Genomic DNA, 18,710 nt, shown 5'->3' on the forward strand with positions numbered 1-18,710 from the left:
TTAGCTCTGCTCTGTTTTACACGCTCATATGGTGGGAACAGAGTTGCCCCCGGCACTAAGAATTTTTAATGCAAAAATAATATTCCAGGTTGTCTATGGGGTTGATACTTGGTTAAGGGGACAAATTTTGGCCTTAGAAATTGTTCAAAATATTTTTTTGAGGAGACTTTTATTTCTCCCAAAGTCTACCCCTGCCTCGTTTTTACATGCCAAGCTGGGTGTTCTTTCTGTAAGTAGTAGAGCTTGCATTGCTTTTCTTATATTTTGGTTTAAAATCTGTCCCCTTCCAGATTATAAATTGTCCCTTCTTTGCCTCCAGGAGATGGAGGAACGACCTGTGTGCTCCTTATTTCCATGGTATAACACTTGCCAATTTATCACAGCTATGTTGGGTTTTTCTGCTACTCTCTTTATTGTCAATATCTTTTAATTGATATCATCAGCTCCTCAAACAGAACGTGACAGCCCATACCCAAGAAGAATATCTGGCTATGACTCATGATTCCAAGTTTGCTTTTGGTTTTCTCCTTTGAAGATGGCCTATGTCTTTGAACTATATTTGAGTGAGTTCTCAAACCCCCGTTGCTTAAGGCACAGGCTCAGTTAAGATTCCAAACCATGGAAACTGCTGTCCTTCAAGCTGTTGAGAAGTTCCTTCACATCTTCGGCTTTGCCCGTGTAAATCTGGAGTGCTGGAGGACCTACCTCCCTCTCTTTTGGATTTTAGAATTTTCCAGCTTCTGAGAGCACACGGGATTTTACCTCTTGTGTAGGAAACGAGCTTTGATCATCATCTCCAAAGATGTTTTTAGTTTCTTCTCAGTCGCTGGCAGTAATCAAATCAGTGGCAGTCTTTGCCCTTTTAGCATTGCGCTGAAGAAGAGAGTTTTTATTAGGCTCTGACTGACATTTTAATGGATCATATATATTAGTGTTTCTCACCGACCGGTTCGTGGACTGGCGCCCGTCCCTGAGATCCCCCTGACACAGTTTAGGAAGGCAGCAAGCCCGTCTATGGTATCGAAAAGGTTGAGAAACATGGATATAGATGTGGTTACTTTAGATTTGTAGGTCTGTCTTTTTGTATTCGCAGCAGATGTGTCATAGGTAAGGCTACGATTTAGTCACGGAGGTTGTGGAAGTCACGGAATCCATGACTTGGAGCGACCTCTGGGACTTCAGCCCGCAGTGGTGGGGAGCTGCAGGGTCCCCCGTTGCCCGTGCGGGCAGGGAGCTTTAAGGTACCCCCATCACCTCTAGCGGCCCCCGGAGCTCCAAGCTTGCTGCAGGCGGTGGGGGTACCCTACGGCTCCTAGACGCCGCGGGTGCTGGGGGAACCCCTGAGCTCCCAGCCGCCGCGGGCTCCTGGAGTATGGGCAACGGGGGCACCCCAGAGCTCCTGGCTGCTGCAGGCGGCGGGGGCCCCAGCAGCTCCCAGCCATGGACAACGGGGGACCCTGGAGTGCCGACACGCAGTCCGCAGCGGGAGCTCCTAGCCGCCGTGCAGCTGCCCCGTTGCAGGCGGTGTGGGCACCCACAGATCCCCATTTTGTCACGGATATTTTTAGTAAAAATCAGGGACAGGTCACAGCTTCCGTGAATTTTTGTTTATTGCCCGTGACCTGTCCGTGACTTTTACTAAAAATATCGGGGACTAAATTTTCACCTTAGTCACAGGGCGATTTAATAAAATTGACTTGAATAAAGAAAGAAGACCAGGCTGGACAAACCCCCATCAGGGATGGTCCAGGGTTACTTGGTGACCTCTCGAGGTCTGTTCCAGCCTGACAGATCTGGGGGTCTGTGAAAAACGGGGAAGGGAGGACTCTGCCTCCCCCCACTATTATCCCTGCCCTTCCCCCTCCCCTCATTTCTTCCCCCTTAGCTCTGCCCTCTCCCCTGGGTACCTGGCCTGTAACAGACTCTCCCTCTCTCTCAGTCTGCAGGCTAGTGGCCGGCGTGGCCCTGCGGGCCGTGAGTCGCCATGAACGCGCATCCCCGTCGCATCCGCCTGAAGCCCTGGCTCATCGCCCAAGTGAACAGCAACCAGTACCCAGGCCTGCAGTGGGTGAACCCCGAGCGCAAGCTCTTCTGCATCCCCTGGCGCCACGCCACCCGGCACGTCCCCACACAGGACGACGAGAACACCGTGTTCAAGGTGACCGCCCAGGGGGCCTGTGGGACGCCAGGCTGGGCTGGGGGTACCCTTTGGGGCACATGGCACCCAGCTGACATGTAAGGAACGGGGTTGGCTGGTCATGCGCGCAATGCGACGTGACCCCAACTGGGACTCCCAGGAGCTGCTGCACTGGGGCAGGCCATGGGTCCCTCTGCCCCCTTGGGATGGGAGGCTCACGGGACGGCATAACCCCCTGGTGTCCCAGAATGCACCCTGCTAGCTGCATGGGACTAGCCACCAGGCCGCTCAGTTAGCCGCCTCTTGAGCTGTTTGAAAAGGCCCGTTTTCCCCCCTGTGAAACGGGGCCGATCGTACCAGCCTCGCAGCAGGAGGCGTGATGTCCGCACCCCTTTTTGAACTGCCCTGTGGACGCAGCTGCGAGGGGTGCTGTGCTGCTGTCGGCCAGGCCCGGAAGCCCGTGGCGTTTTATGCCAGCCGGTGTCACTGCAGAAGCCGACACAGGCTCTGGCCCTGGTGCTGGCCCGCCAGTGAATTACACGTTGTGTCGGGAGAGCATCTCCGAGCTGCCTTCTCCCGGGCCATCCCCTGGCTGCCCCTTGTCACCGCTCAGCCGAGGGCAGCTCAGGAATGAAACTTTAATCAACTGACCATACAGGCGAAAGCTTGGATTTCCTGGGCTCCTAGCACTGGGGCTGGGCTGGGGCTTGACCTATGTCTGTGACCACCCCCCTCCCCCATGAATCCCCACCTCCCAGGCCTGGGCCAAGGAGACTGGCAAGTACAATGAAGGTGTAGATGAGCCGGACCCAGCCAAGTGGAAAGCCAACCTGCGCTGTGCCCTCAACAAGAGCCGTGAGTTCAAGCTGATCTACGACGGCACCAAGGACACGCCCATGCAGCCCTACAAGATCTACGAGGTGTGCGAGGGCCACCAGCCCAACGGAGGTACCAGCAGCCCGGGCAAGGGGGATCCAGGGGATAGAGTGTACTCAGACTGTCAGAAAGCCCCTCGCCAAAGGCTCTTGAGCAAAGTAAGCTGTCGTGGGATAGGAGGGAAGGTTCTCTCATGGATTGGTAACTGGTTAAAAGATAGGAAACGAAGGGTAGGAATAAATGGTCAGTTTTCAGAAAGGTGAGAGGTAAATCGTGGTGTCCCTCAGGGGTCTGTTCTGGGGCCAGTACTGTTCAACATATCCATAAATGATCTGGAAAAGGGTAAACAGTGAGGTGGAAGAATTTGAAGGTGATACAAAACTACTCAAGATAGTTAAGTCCCAGGCAGACTGTGAAGAGCTGCAAAAGGCTCTCTCAAAACTGGGTGACTGGGCAACAAAATGGCAGATGAAATTTAATGTTGATAAATGCAAAGTAATGCACACTGGAAAACATAATCCCAACTATACCTATAAAATGATGGGGTCTAAATTAGCTGTTGCCACTCAAGAAAGATCTTGGAGTCACTGGCTAGTTCTCTGAAAACATCCACTCAATGTGCAGTGGCTGTCAAAAAAGCGAACACAATGTTGGGAATCATTAAGAAAAGGATAGATAATAAGACTGAAAATATCATATTGCCTCTGTATAAATCCATGGTTCGCCCACATCTTGAATACTGCATGCAGATGTGGTTCCCCCATCTCAAAAAAGGTATATTGGAATTGGAAAAGGTTCAGAAAAGGGCAACAAAATTGATTAGGGGAATGGAACAGCTTCCGTAGGAGGAGAGATTAATAAGACTGGGACTTTTCAGCTTGGAACAGGGACAACTAAGGGGAGATATGATAGAGGTCTATAAAATTATGACTGGTGTGGAGAAAGTAAATAAGGAAGTGTTATTTACTCTGTCTCCAGGATTGTGAGTTCAATCCTTGAGGGGGCTGTTCAGTTGATCTGGGGCAAAAAATGGTGATTGGTCCTGCTTTGAGCAGGGGGTTGGACTAGATGATCTCCTGAGGTCCCTTCCAACCCTGATATTCTGTGATTTCATAACACACGTACTAGGGAGTCACCAAATGAAATTAATAGTCAGCAGGTTTAAAACAAACAAAAGAAAGTATTTTTTCACACAAGGCACAGTCAACCTGTGGACCTCCTTGCCAGAGGATATTATGAAGGCCAAGATCGTAACAGGGTTCAAAAAAGAACTAGATAAGTTCATGGAAGATGGATCCATCAATGGCTAGTAGCCAGGATGGGCAGGGATGGTGTCCCTAGCCTCTGTTTGCCAGAAGCTGGGAATGGGCAACAGGGGATGGATCTCTTCATGATTCCCTGTTCTGTTCATTCCCTCTGGGGCACCTGGCATTGGCCACTGTCGGTAGACAGGATACTGGGCTAGATGGACCTTTAGTCTGACCCAGAATGGCCGTTCTTATGCCCTTATGGTAAGGGGGGACTGGGCTGGGGGAGGAGGGGAACTGCAGGACAAGCAGGGTGCCTGGAAAGGAGGCTGCTGGGAAAAATGAGGATTGGGGTCCTCTTTTCTGAGGGGGGGGCAGGGAGGATAACACCCCCCCCCCCCCGCCGCCTGGGCTTCTCTGGCCTATTTCCCATCTTCGGCGGCCGCACCTCAGAGCTGCAGAGGCTAGGTAGGGGCTGCCTGGTGAGCCCCTCAGTGCTTGCGGGGGCTGCCTGTGCCTCCACCAACAAAAACCCCACAAACAGGCCCCACAACACCTCCAGCCCCCTCCAAAAACCAGGCCCCGTGACCCACTGCCCCTGCAACCCAGCTACCCGGCCCCGTGACCCCCCCACCCACCTCACCCAGCTACCAGACCCCATGACACCCCATCCAGCAAACTCACCCTGCAAACAGGCCTCGTGACCCATCCCTGACACCCTAACCCCACCCAGCAAACAGTCCCTGTGACTCCCCCCCACCCCGCAACCCAGCTAACAGGCCCCATGACTCCCCACCAAACCCCGGCTAACAGCCCACGTGACCCCCCCACATAGGGGGACCAGGTATCTGGTTTTCGATGGGAGTGCCCAGTCGAACAGGGACCCTGGTGGCTCCAGTCAGCACTACCGAGCGGGCCATTAAAAGTCCGCTCGGCCGCGTATTAGAGCTAAGGCAGGCTGGTCCTTACCTGTCCTGGGTCCATGCTGCACCCCGGAAGCGGCCAGCAGGTCCGGCTCCTAGGCGGGGTCGCCACGGGCCTCCGCGCGCTGCCCCCGCCCCGAGCACTGGCTCTGCACTCTCATTGGCCGGTGCGTGTGGGCGAGAGCAGCCCGTGGAGCCTCCTGGCCCGCCCACCTAGGGCCTGGACCTGCTGGCTGCTTTCAGGGTACAGCATGGAGCTGGGACAGGCAGGGAGCCTGCCTTAGCGCTGCTGACCGGGAGCCGCCTGAGGTAAGCCCACGCCCCGAGCCCCTGCCCTGAGCCTCCCCCAAACCTGGAGGCCCCTCCTATACCCCAAAGCCCTCATCCCCAGCCCCACCCAAGAGCCCTCAGCCCCCTGCACCCCAACCCCATGCCTCAACCTGCAGCCCCCTCCCACACTCTGAGTCCATCGGCCCCACCCTGGAGCCCCCTCCTGCACCCCAAACCCCTCATCCCCAGCCCCACCCCAGAGCCTGCACTCCCAGCTGGAGCCCTCACCCCCTCCTGCTCCCCAACTCCATGCCCCAGCCCTGAGCCTCTTCCCGCACCCTGACCCCCTCATTTCTGGCCCCACCCTGGAGACTGCACCCCCAGTTAGAGCCTGCACCCCCTCCCAAACTCCAACCCCCTGCCTCAGCCCAGTGAAAGTGAGTGAGGGTGGGGGAGAAAAAGCCACTGAGGGAGGGGGAATGTAATGAGTGGGGGGTGGGGCCTCAGGGAAGGGGCGGAGCTAGGGTGTTGGGTTTGTGTGACTAGAAAGTTGGCAACTCTACCCCCACACCCTCGCAGCACCCAGCTAACAGCTCCCATGGCTGCCCACCCAGCAAACCCACCCTGAAAACAGACCCTCTGACCCACCTCCCACAACTCAGCTAACAGGCCCCTGGACACCCCCCAGGCCCTCCAAAAAACAGGACCCATGACCCACGCCCACAACCCAGCTAAGAGGTTCCGTGACACACCCCGGACACCCTCACTGCACCCAGAAAACAGGCCCCATGATCCCGCCCAGCTAGCAGGCCCTGTGACTCCAGCCTCACCCCCTGCCGCCAACGGGCCCCATGACTCCCACGTGTGACTTGCTAACCGCCCCCCTGTCTCCATTGCAGACTCGCTGGCCGGGGAGGATCACACCTGCTGCCTGGGCGAGGACGACGAGGAGGTGAGTGAGTGAGGGGGTTGGCGGAGCTGGCCAGCGCGTGAGTGTGGGTGCAATAGGGCCAGGAGGCTACTAGCCATTACACACTTCGCAGGCTGCCAGAGCTTGCCATTGAGTGTCCCCTGAAAACCCAGGGCAGAGCGCTGCGCTCGCCCCACCTGCTGAACAGCGCTGCGTCTGCTAGCCCACGGGCTGGCTGCCGAGCCCCTGGGCTGGGGGAATCCCTTCGGCTGCATGGGCTGACTGCCCTAGTGTTGCCAGGCGTCCGGTTTTCAACTGGAACCTTCAGTCGAAAAGGGACCCTGGCAGCTCCGGTCAGCACTGCTGACGGGGCTGTTAAAAGTCCGGTCGGCGGTGCTCCGGGGCTAAGGCAGGCTCCCTGCCAGCCCTGGCTCCATGTGGCTCCCGGAAGCGGCTGCTATGTCCAGCTCCTAGGCGCAGGGGCGGCCAGGGAGGCTCCGCGCGCTGCCCCCACCCTGAGGGCCGGCTTTGCAGCTCCCATGGGCCAGGAACCACACCCAATGGGAGCTGTGGGGGCGGCGCCTGCAGGGGTGGGCAGCGCGCAGACCCACCTGTCCACACTTTTGCCAAGGAGCCGGACATGCCGGCCGCTTCCGGGAGCTGCCTGAGGTCAGCGCCCCCTGGCTGGAGCCCGTACCCCACACCCCCTCCTGCACCTTAACCCCCTGCCCCTGCCCTGAGCCCTCTCCTGGAGCCTGCACCCCCTCCTACACCCCAAACCCCTGCCCCAGCTCTGAACCCCCTCCCTCACCCAAACTCCCTCCGAGAGCCTGCACCCCCTCCTGCCCCCCTGCCCCAGCCCTGAGCCCCCTCCCGGAGCCCGCATCCCCTCCTGCACCCCAACACCCTACCCCAGGCCTGAGCTCCCTTCTGCACCCCAAACCCCTCATCCCTGGCCCCACCCCAGAGCCCGCACCCCCAGCCGGAACCCTCACCCCAACCCCCTTTCTCAGCCCGGTGAAAGTGAGTGAGGGTGGGGGAAAGCGAGCGATGGAGGGAGGGGGGGATGGAGTGAGCCAGGGCGGGGCAGGGGCGTTAGGTTTTGTGTGATTTGAAAGTTGCCAGCCCTCCTCTGCCCCCTCCCCTGGGTCTGTCACAGGCCCTTGGGCGCCCTCCCCCAGTAACCGAGCGCCTCCTGTCTCTCTCACAGCTGCAGAAAATGACAACACTGACGATAGCAGGTGAGTGCTGGGGGGGCCGGCCGGGGTGCCTGGCAACTTGGGGACGGGGCTAGCAGGACTTGCAGGGCTGGTCTGCTCCCTCCGTCTACTTAGCCCCGGGGACAAAGCCACTCTGCTGCCCGGTTAAACCCCTCCCTCCCTCGGGTGCCCTGCAAGCTCGGACAGTGCCCAGGCCCTGCGGCAGGCGGTGGGGCTGGTGCCCGGTGCCGGCGTGGCCTGAGGCCGGGGATGGTGATGGAGCAGGGCGACCTCATCCAGCTCGTGGGCCAGGACGCCAGCCAGGGCGTCTCTCGGCCTTGCCCCGGCCCATTGGCAGGGTCACTGCGGCCCAATCGCCCGGGGCCAGCACCCCTTGGTGCAGAGTCTCGTCACCCCTGAGCACCCCCCTGCATTCCATAGGGCTCTGAGCCCCTCCCTCTCCCTACGCCATCCTCCTGCCTGAGTCCTCCTGTCCCCTCTGCCCCTGCTTCGCCCGGACCCCCGCCTCCACAGGGGAAGGAGAAGGGGCTGTGGCTTGGTGTGGGGTCCTGCCGGCTCAGCCCCATGGGCTCCCCCTGCTCTGTGCCCAGAGCTGCCTGCAGCCGATCAGGGAAGGTGGGGCAGAGGAGAGCGATGCACTCAGCAGCCTCCAATGCCCCCCGCCCTGACTCCAACAGGAGCCTGAAAGCTGTGGGGAGAAACACAGGGTGGTCCCTCTCTTCCCCAGTCGCGGGCTGGGTCTGTCCCCCACGCAGACGGTCCCAGCTACCAAAGTGCCCCGGGGGCTTGGCTGGCACAGCGAGATCCCACTCAAGTTGCGGGCTGCCCCTCTTTTACCCTCGATCCACCCTCCCGTGTGGGGCACTAAAGGACCAGCTCCCATCCGAAAGGGTCAGTTGTTTTCCTCCTTTGCTCTCCGTTACGGTGAGGGCCCTTGCACCAGGGTTGCTGGAAAGCAGGAGCCATGTGCCAAGGGAGTCCCGGCCTGCTGGCCCGCCCCCAGGGCCTGGGTGTTGGGTGTCGTGGGCTGGAGCCGGGCACGGCTGGCGATGCCAGCGGCTGGCTTGGGCTGACGAGGGGATCCTGAGCCAGGGTGTCTTGCAGATCGCAGCCAGGGCGTGGAGCCGCTCCCCTCCTATGTGTGGCCGAAGCAGGAAGTCCAGTATCCCAATGCCTGCGGGAACGGGTCCTTCCCCCCGCTGGGCACCCAGGAACTCCTCCACCCGGATGTGTCGGCGCCTCCGCCTCCCACCGCCGGTGCCTTCGCAGCCGGGGAGCTGCCCGCCCAGAACCCCGCCGGGAGCATGCCGCTGGGGGGGCCGGGCAGCCTGCAGAACCTGCCCCCCGCGGACGTGTCTCTGCAGCCCATGGAACAGTTCATCCCCGACCTGCTCATCAGCCCGCACATGCTGCCATGTAAGACCCCCCCTGCCTGCCCGCTCTGCCTGGGGCTGCCCTCCCCATCGGTGCTTCCTTGCCCTGTCCCTTTGAGTCTGGGGCGCGGGCTCCCCGGGGCGCGGGCTGCCTGCCGTTCCCTCCGGACAGCACCTAGCGCCGTGCCCACGCCGGGGGGAGAGCCTGAGGCGCGACGGGAGCACAGGGTTATCAGGGCCCCGCCCGATTGGCCCGGCTAACGGGCTTGTCTCGCTCTTCCCGCGGCCAGTGACCGACCTGGAGATCAAGTTCCACTACCGCGGCCGGCAGGCCAGCTCCCTGACCATCAGCAACCCCCACGGGTGCCGGCTGTTCCACAGCAGCCTGGAGCCCACGCACGAGCAGGTGGAGCTCTTCGGGCCCGTCACGCTGGAGCAGGTGCGCTTCCCGAGCACCGAGCACATCCCCCACGAGAAGCAGCGCTTCTACACCCACCAGCTGCTGGACGTCATGGACCGGGGCCTCATCCTGGAGCTGCAGGGCCAGGACATCTACGCCGTCCGGCTGTGTCAGTGCAAGGTCTTCTGGACGGGGCCCTGCGCCGGCGAGCGGGCCGGCCCCAACCCCATCGAGCGCGAGAGGAAGATCAAACTCTTCAGCCTGGAGAGCTTCCTCAACGGTGAGCGGAGGGGCTGGGGGCCAGCCCTGCCCTCCGCATCCTGGCGCCCTGGCCCTGGCCTCCCCACGTGGCTTCTCTGCCCCCAGCTTTCCTGGCTGCCATTCCCTAGGGCCCCTCTCCTCTGGCCCTGGCCCCTCCCACGCGGCTGGAGGGCGGGGGGGCATTGCTAGATGCTGGGCGGGGGAGGGGATTGGAAATGCCACGGGGGCCCCGCCCCTCATGCTGTTTCTGCTGTGGGGCTCCCTAGGGCTCATCCTGTTCCAGAAGGGGCAGACCAGCACGCCGCCCCCCTTCGAAATCTTCCTCTGCTTCGGAGAGGAGTGGCCGGACCAGAAGCCGAAGGAGAAGAAACTTATCACTGTCCAGGTAAGGGGTCCCCCACCCGCTCTCGCCCCTGGGAGCGGGGCCTAGGGCCCAGCTGGGGTCCTGTCTGCTGGTTTGGCTCTGTTAAGGACCCTCCGCCCTCTCCCCGCTTGGCCCATCTCTGCCCTTGCTCCTTCCCAGCCTGCAGCAGGACACGCCAGCCATGGAACCGTGGCCCTTCCAAGCTGGGGTGCCTGATGGCCCAGCACCCCGGGCCCCTGGACTGCACTGAACTCCATGCACGCAGGCCAAGGCTAGAACGAGGACGCGCCCGCAGACCCACATGGGCCCCCAGCAACAGCCCAGAGAAGGCCGAGTGGTTGGGACCGGGGGACGCCTGCAGCTTGCGAAGGGGGAGTTGAGGGCCAGGCGTGTGCGCGATACCCTTCTCGAGCAGGGGGTCACCAGAGCATCTCGGGCTGGGAGTGGGGTGACCGATCAGTACTTGGACGGGACACTCGGTCACCAATTCCTCGCTGCTCCCTCATTCAGCAGGCCCCCTGGTCATGCCGACCGCTCCGCCCCTCCCCTCCCCGGGCCAAGCTCGGAGATTTTCACACTGCCCCGTGCAGCTTACGCTCTAATCGCTCTAATCGCAGCCCTGGCCTGCTGGGAGGGGTGGAGACGCAGCAGCAAGAGGAGGCTGTTACCTGGCAGGGCTCAGGCGGAGAGAAGGGAACGTGCTCGGAGCAGGGCGGTAGCAGGGACTCCCAAGCGGAGGCTGGGTGACTCAGCCCCGGATCCTTCCAGGAAGTGGGGGGCAGACAAGGGGTTGAGGGTGGGAAGGGGCAGGGGTGAGCAGGCTGCAGAGGGGAGCGGGCTAGCTACGGCCTGCTGTTTGTCTGCCACCCAGGTCGTGCCAGTGGCCGCCCGCATCCTGCTGGAGATGTTCTCTGGGGAGCTCTCCTGGTCGGCAGACAGCATCCGCCTGCAGATCTCCCATCCGGACCTGAAAGACAAGATGGTGGAGCAGTTCAAGGAGCTGCATCAGCTCTGGCAAAACCAGCAGAGCCTGCAGGCCCCCCCGGCCTCGACCCTGGAGCCAGGCCCGGGCCCTTGGGCAATGCAGGCCAGCAGCATGCAGCAGTGAGGACGTGGGCACGTCGCAGACACTCACCCGCTTCCCCTCCCTCCTGACGGGCGCCCGTGTGAGCCTAGCCGTGCACGCCAGCCCTGAGGAGGGGGAGACGAGGCAAACTGATCTCCACTCCGTCAGCGCAGGCTGCCGCCAACCTCCCAGCTACCAGCTGTGGACCCCAAAGGGGCCGGGGGAGGGGGCCCTTCCTGCCTGGGATGAATGGAGGCCGGCCCACGCCATCGCCTGCTGGGAATACGCTAGGCTGCGGGCCAGGCCCCACCTTGCCAGAGCACTGCAGGGCCAGGCAATGCCTGCCATGGAGGAAAGAGACTGGGTTAGACCCACAGCCCTGGGCATTTATGGGAACTCTGCCTGGGGGGTGGGCAGCAGGGGCTGGGGCCTGCTGAAAGGACAGGCCCGGCCGTTGGGCCTGATCCAGCCCGTGGGCACGGCTGAGCCCGAGGCGATGCTGCATTCACAGTGTCCGGGAGCTGGCGGCACGGCCCCGGGAGCTGGCCTGGCACAGAGACGCGGCAGGGGACGTGCTCAGCTGTTAATAAAAGCAACCACTTGCCTGCGTGCGCGTGTGTGTGAGGCTTCTTCTGAGGGGGGCCGGCCCGATGAGCATTCAGCATAGGGAAAAGCACACGCTGAGCCCCCCAGCCCAGAGCTCCTGCGCTCCCCGAAACGCGGCCCCCCCCCGGGGGAGAGGAGCTAGAGCGTAGCAAGCCCAGGCCTAAGGGCCCGCCCGGGGCTTGGCCGCCCGGGACCACAGGCAGCCTTTGACCCGCGGATTCTCTGCCTGCCTCAGCACCCAGGGCGCGTGTGCAGGCCCGGCCGCTCGCCTGCAGCCGTGTGCGCGTCGGAAACTGACCAAACCGCCCCGGTTCGGGCTCCAGCACGGTGGCTGGGGGCAGGGCCCTGCTGCTCCCCAGCCTAGCCAGGCCACCAGGGAGCCGAAGCCGGGTTAGTTGCAGCCGGGAGCCTGAAGCCTTAATGACTTGGCAGCTGCCGGGCAGGTTAGCCCCGTCTTTGTAACTGCTGGGCCGTAACCTCCTCAGGAGCGGGGCGCTTCCCCCCGAGTTCGTCACGGCTGCGGCACCGGCTGCCTGACTGAACAAGTGGGGCTGAAAAAGCCCCAGCAGGCATGGCTGTGTCTACGTTCCCTTCCCCGTGGCTTTGGCCTGGTCAGTTTTACAGAGGCCAAGCAACAGCCCTTCCTTTGAGACAGGCCCCTGCTTGGATGCTGGGCTCGGCGGGGTTTCCGCCGACCCTGGCTGCGGCCGAGCGCCTGTGGAGACGTTTTAAGCCGTTTGCCTCAGGGTAGAGCATTGTACAAAGCCCACGTCCCTGCGTACCAAACCCCCAGTGGAGCAGGACACGGGCCGACCAGCCAGCCCGTGCCTGTGTTGGCAGCTAGACAGCAGGGTGCCTGGTACACAAACCTGGGGTCGGACTGTCCCGGCGTCCCCGGGCGATGCTCTGGGACTGCTCCCGACGAAGCCAGGCAGGACTCTGGGGGAGCCTCCTCTCCGGGAGCAGCCTGTCTGCAGGACACACAGCTCACACAGCTTCCACCTTCCGGGGTCTGACCTCGGAGCATTCAGCCTCCTCTGCTCTCCATGCGCCTCCCCCAGCGAGTCCCCCAGGCGGGGTCCTGGGGGGGGCCAGAGGGTCCTGCCCCCCAACTCCGCAGTCAGACGGGACTCTCAGCCAGCCAGTAAAACAGAAGCTTTATTTGACGACAGGAACGTGGTCTAACACAGAGCTTGTAGGTGCAGAGAACAGGACCCCTCAGCCCGGGTCCATTTTGGGGGGCAGTGAGCCAGACAACCATGTCTGCACTTCACTCCTCGTCCCCAGCCAGCCCCCAACTGACTCCCCCTCCAGCCCCTCCTCCTCTGGGCTTTGTCCCTGTCCCGGGCCAGGAGGTCACCGGATTCCTTTGTTCTACAACCCTTTAGCTCTCACCTTGCAGGGGGGAAGGGCCAGGCCATCAGGTGCCAGGAGACAGAGTGTCGGCCATTTATGTACCCTGGTCCTGTGCTCTGCAACAATTACCCGCCCTTATCCCACCACCTAGAGACTTGGTCAAGGCAGGTGTAAGTGCAGAGGGTCTGGTTACCTTTCCTTGGCTGATGGAGGGCAGGGACATGGGCAAACGTAACAACGGCCATACTGGGTCAGACCAAAGGTCCATCTATCCCAGTATCCTGTCTTCCAACAGTGGCCAATGCCAAGTGCCCCAGAGGGAATGAACAGAACCAGCAAGTGATCCATCCCCTGTCACCCATTCCCAGCTCCTGGCAAACAGAGGCTAGTGACACCATCCCTGTCCATCCTGGCTAATAGCCATTGATGGCCCTATCCTCCATGAATTTATCTAGTTCTTTTTTGAACCCCATTATAGTTTTGGTCTTCACAACATCCTCTGGCAAGGAGTTCCACAGGTTGACTGTGTTGTGTGAAGAAATACTTCCTTGTTTGATTTAAACCTGCTGCCTATTAACTTCATTTGGTGACCCCTGGTTCTTGTGTTTGAGGAGTAAATAACACTCCCTTATTTACTTTCTCCACACCAGTCATGATTTTATAGACCTCAATCATATCTCCGCTGAGTCGTCTCTTTACCAAGCTGAAAAGTCCCAGTCTTATTAATCCCTCCTCATACAGAAGCTGTTCCATGCCCCTAGTCATTTTTGTTGCCCCTTTCTGAACCTTTTCCAATTCCAATATATCTTTTTAGAGATAGGGAGACCACATCTGCATGCAGGATTCAAGCTGTGGGCAAACCATGGATTTAGAGAGAGGCAATGTGCTATTTTCTGTCTTATCTATCCCTTTCTTGATGAGTCAGTTGGCTTTTTTTTTTTTGACTGCCCTTTTTTAAAAATTGGCCTCACATTAGCTATCCTCCAGTCATCTGGTGCAGAAGCTGATTTAAATGATCGGTTACAGGCGACAGTTACTAGTTCTGCAGTGTCACATTTGAGTTCCTTCAGAACTCTTGGGTGATACCATCTGGTCCTGGTAACTTTACTGTTTAGTTTATCAATTTGTTCCAAAACCTCCTCTATTGACACCTCAGTCTGGGACAGTTCCTCACATCTGTCACCTAAAAAGAATGGCTCAGGTTTGGGAATCTCCCTCACATCCTCAGCCCTGAAGACCAATGCAGAGAATTCATTTAGTTTCTCTGCAATGGCCTTATCATCCTTGAGTGCTCCTTTAGCATCTTAATTGGCCAGTGACACCCCCCCCCCCCCAGTTGGTTTGTAGGCTTCCTGCTTCTGATAGACTTAAAAAAATTTTGCTATTACTTTTGGAGTCTTTGGCTAGCTGTTCTTCAAATTCTTTTTTGGCCTTCTTAATTCTATTTTTACCCTTCACTTGCCAGAGTTTATGCTCCTATTTTCCTTACTAGGATTTAACTTCCACTTTTTAAAGGACGCCTTTTGCCTCTCACTGCTTCTTTTACTTTGTTGTTTAGCCATGGTGGCTCTTCTGAGGTTCTCTCACTGTTTTTCAATTTGGGGAAAACATTTAAATTGAGCCTCTATTACGGTGCCTTTCAAATTTCCACGCAGCTTGCAGGGATTTCACTTTCGGCGCTGGACCTTTTAATTTCTGTTTAACCGCATTTTTGTGTCGTTCCCCTTCCTGAACTTAAATGCTACAAAGCCTGAGCCTAGCAAAGTCAGTGGCAAATGGGCACCAGCTGGCGCTGCCAAACACCCTGGGTGGATGACAGTTGATGCGCAGTGCACGTGGGCCCTGTGCTGGCCAGCTGAGGGAACTACTCACCAGCACCTCCGAGCACAGACCCTACGATTCCAAAAGATGAAAGCCCTAAGCCAGGCACGTTCACTGCCTTTTAGCCCAGGGCAGGGCAGGGCAGGGCACTTCCAGCCATATGGCCCTGCAGGGAAGTGTCAAGGAGAAGAGCGATAGATTTGCTGCTTGGGTAGTATTTAATTGTGGCTCATTCAGCCACGATGGCCTAGCATATAAACCTTTACCAGGCTCCTTTGAGCAGTTCCAGGCTGCTGTATTGTTAACTAGATCTCTGGCTGCAGGAGAGAACCTTGCTCACCAATACGCAGCACGGGAAGCTCACCTGGTGCTTATGAGTCTCGCACCGCAGCTCGCTTTGACTAGCCGGATGGTACAGCGCAGCGGCCTTGAAGGCGCGCTGCTTTTACACAACGGACACCAGAAGGCAATGAAATGGCGGTCACGCTCAGTCACCGTGCTCAGAAGCTCGCTGCGGTGCAATAAAAAAAAAAAAAAAAAAGCACCTTGACTCTGATCCTCTTTGGTCGTTTACTTATTAAGTCATAAAATCCAGCAATTCCCACCAGACCTGGCCTGCATTAGTGCGAAGTAGGGAGGCTGTAGGGTAATTTCAAAGGTACTACCTAGGATTACAGCGAGATCACAGCAATGCAGCCAGGTTAGCGAATGCTACTGTGCCAATCAGCGTGCAAGGGAGAAGCGAATTCTCTTCCTCGAGTAGCAGGAGCCAAGGTGGTTGGAGAAGAGGGTTAAGCTGGGATTAAGTCTTGTGACTAAAGCACAGAAAATTAAATATCACGTCACTTGGCACAGTCCCTTCCCCCCGGTTACTACAATCCGCCTTCGCTGGTACTACCCTTTAAGGGTAACGGGGTCTTGCTGCCCGTTGAAGCACGCGGACAGATCCTACGGTTACCGGGATTTCGGAGCCGGGGCCAGTCCCGCTCCTCGCCAGAGGCGTCCAGACTGGTTCAACAGCCAGAGACACGAGGCACAAAACCGACATTTTAATTTTTTAATTTATTTTTTTGTTTTTTTCGTTTGTCTTGTTCTCGAGATGGCTACAACACCAGACGGAACAGCATGCGCTCAATTCTAACGCCTGCACAGGGTCTCAGGTCTTGTCAATGTAAGATTCCCCAGGGAGTCGTTTCCAAATCTGTTGAGTAAAATAGTCAGCCCCGTCACTGCGACCTCGAGAGCCCTTCTCCTCTCTCCCCCTCACAGTAAAAAACCCAAAGAAAACCAAATTTAAAAAAAAAAAAAAAAAAAACCCAAACTAAAAAAAGAAAAATATATATAATATATAACAGTCTATCGCAGGCGGATTCTCCTCCCGGAGGCCGACAGATCGATGGCATCAGATTTAGCGAGGGGGGTGCGTAAGGAGGGCAGGGTGTGGTAAGTTTAAACTTCCAGAGCTCTGGAAGTGCGCTCCACAGGGGCGACCAGCGGGATCCCCACGGTGCTGCGCGGGGGAACCCACTCCTCCGGATTGCTCTTTTAGAGGGGGCGGGGGGGAGTGGAGGGAGCTTGGGGAGTTCCGGAAGTGGGCTAAAAACCTGGGTGCCTTCCCCCCTCCCAGTGCAGACAAGGGGTTTTGCTAGGTGTGTATTTTTAATCCCCACGGTTTCCTTAAGTAAATTTTATTTTATTTTTCATTTCACAGAAAGTTTTCTACTTTGTTTGGTGTTTTTTTTTTTGTTTTTTGTTTTTTTTTTTTTTTGCTACCAGGCAATTTTTTTTTCCATTCTTGTTTCATTTCTCTCTTTTTTTGTTTGTTTTTTATTTTTTTGTTTTTTTTTTTTAAAGCGAGTCCATCAGGAAAGCAGCGTCCCCCCCACGATGCCGTAGGTCCGGCTGCAGCCATCTTTAGTCAGGTTGAGTTGCCCTCCCACTCACACCCAGTAACGTCACTGGCTTGTTCTGGCGGGGGCGCGTCTCTTCGGGTTTGACGATGCGCACTAGAGTGAGTGAAAGCCCTCGGCCACAATGAAGTCTGCTGATTGTGGGACATTCTTGGTTTTGTTATTTCCTGTCTTCTAAATAAAAAGACATTCCTGGCAGGGGACAGAAAGCAGAGTCAGGATTTCCAGAGCAAGGCGATTTATGGCTACGAAGAGAGGCTCCCACCTGCCCCAAAGAGCTCACCACCTAGAGAGACGCTCTGGACTCCCGAGTGCCACAGGGCCCAGTTTACTGCTGGAAATACAGAGTAACTCCACGGCTGCGAGCGAGCCCAGAGGCTGAAAGTTGCACCGAAGGCACTAAGCAAAGCTTTTATGGTCTTTAATTGAGTGTTGGTGAACAACAGTCCTGGGATGAGCTTCTCTAGCTACGTGGGCAGCAGCAATGCCCGAACCTGCCCCCTAGCCAACATGACTCTCTCCTGACCTGAAAGGCCCCCTCGAGGAGGATGGATTTAGAGCTTGGTCTATTTGCCGAGACCAAGGAGTGCTGCTGATTTGTCACCCATCCATTGGGAACTCCCACTGAGTTTCATACTGACAATCAAGCTGCCCTCAGATGCTCAAGACGACTCATCCATCTGGGTTGAATTGGAACGCGCAGCCTTGATGTGAAAGACCCCATTATCCCAAGCTGTCACCGGCCCTTTACAGATGAAATAGCTGCTGAAGCTAACAACTGGGGGGTGCCAGCAGGCGAGGGCAGCTCCAAGTCAGCAGTGCCACATTGCACACATCACCTCTGGCTAGAAACCCTGGCTTCCCACCAGCCAGCACTCTGAGGCCCAGCAGGGCTTTCACAGATTGCTATCCCAGAAGGCAGGGGGATGGCAAACAGCAAATGGCCTCAGGAGTCCATCCCCCACAGGGTGCTGGATTATTTTGTCCATCAACCCCTGGCCGTGCATTGGCTCCATAGCACATGCCAGAGAAACGCTCCAGAGGTAGCTACTCCCTTTGGGTACATGTGCAACACCTGGTAGCCAGTGTCCGGGGATGGGCTTAGCGTGTGGGATCAGCGGGCTGGGACCTGGGTGCAGCATGCAGATTGCGTCTAAGTCGAGGGTTTTCACACATCGGCCACTGACCAGCCTTTCACCCCAGACATGGTCTAGGATGGATTCGCTTCGATACATGGGCCTCAGGCTGTCTTCTCTACCACGGTGACCCAGGATTCTCACAACCAACCACCTCTTGGCACGTCTCAGACTTACCGCTCTTACCACCCGCTGGCAACCAACGGGTTAACTTGTACTACAGGCCCCACCCCTGCCCTCCCTGAGGTCGGGGACAGCTCGCCCAGCAGGCTGCCCTCGCAGGGAGGTGCCCACCCGGAGCTGGCGGGCGACCAGACGGCATCTACTAACCTGGAGACAGGCACAGAGTGGGTGCGCGAGCTATCGAAACAACCGGGTGAAGTCCCTCAGGGCCCAGCACACTTGTTTACATTCCTCAGCACTGAAAGACAAGGGTGGCTGTTAGGGGAAGGGAAGACCCAGGCCCTTGCCAGGGAAGGCTGAGTTGAAGCAGAAGCTGGGAGATGCTACAGGAAGTCAGGCCTGTGCAGGCCCCTCCTTCCCCCCGACACAGACAGCAGCGGGCCACGTCACAGCTGCTGATTTCCCACCTTACCGACCTGGGGCCGAGCGTGACCTTTACCGACCCTTCGGGGAAGTGTCTGAACACTCAGGCAGCCTGACCGGGCTTCAGCGAGGACACACTGGGTGCGATCGTGTGGTCCCAGCACAGGACTGGGGGTCAGGGGCTCCCGGGCGCTGGCGTGAGTGTTTCAGTTTTCCTACGGGCAAAGAAGGAACGCTGCCTGCTGCCTCCCAGGAAGGGCTGGGAGGGCCAGGCTGCAGAGATGAGAA

The 18,710-nt window shown here is 58.2% G+C and overlaps 2 protein-coding genes across 8 annotated transcripts in view; one reads left to right on the forward strand and one right to left on the reverse strand.

Annotated features, from left to right (window-relative positions):
* IRF5 (interferon regulatory factor 5) overlaps positions 1–16,124 on the forward strand; it is a 52,311-nt gene extending 36,187 nt beyond the window's left edge. For 5 of the 7 annotated variants that reach the window (XM_043521427.1, XM_043521432.1, XM_043521431.1 and 2 more), the window contains 8 exons: positions 1,940–2,158; positions 2,896–3,085; positions 6,353–6,405; positions 7,574–7,604; positions 8,688–8,999; positions 9,247–9,636; positions 9,884–10,002; positions 10,853–11,656. In XM_043521427.1, coding sequence (XP_043377362.1) covers positions 1,985–2,158; positions 2,896–3,085; positions 6,353–6,405; positions 7,574–7,604; positions 8,688–8,999; positions 9,247–9,636; positions 9,884–10,002; positions 10,853–11,089 — 1,506 coding nt within the window. In that variant the 5' untranslated portion in view covers positions 1,940–1,984 and the 3' untranslated portion in view covers positions 11,090–11,656. Of the gene's footprint in view, positions 1–1,939; positions 2,159–2,895; positions 3,086–6,352; positions 6,406–7,573; positions 7,605–8,687; positions 9,000–9,246; positions 9,637–9,883; positions 10,003–10,852 lie in introns of all 7 variants that reach the window. The other 2 variants (XM_037889444.2, XM_037889441.2) reach the window with 2 other exon arrangements.
* Positions 15,874–18,710, reverse strand: part of TNPO3 (transportin 3) — an 81,204-nt gene continuing 78,367 nt past the window's right edge. The window contains exons 22-23 of the mRNA XM_037889445.2: positions 18,207–18,297; positions 15,874–16,932 (exon numbers count right to left, since the gene is read on the reverse strand). Coding sequence (XP_037745373.1) covers positions 18,237–18,297 — 61 coding nt within the window. The 3' untranslated portion in view covers positions 15,874–16,932; positions 18,207–18,236. The remainder of the gene's footprint in view (positions 16,933–18,206; positions 18,298–18,710) is intronic.

The sequence above is a fragment of the Chelonia mydas genome, chromosome 1 (assembly GCF_015237465.2).
Source record: "Chelonia mydas isolate rCheMyd1 chromosome 1, rCheMyd1.pri.v2, whole genome shotgun sequence".
NCBI lineage: Eukaryota > Metazoa > Chordata > Testudines > Cheloniidae > Chelonia > Chelonia mydas.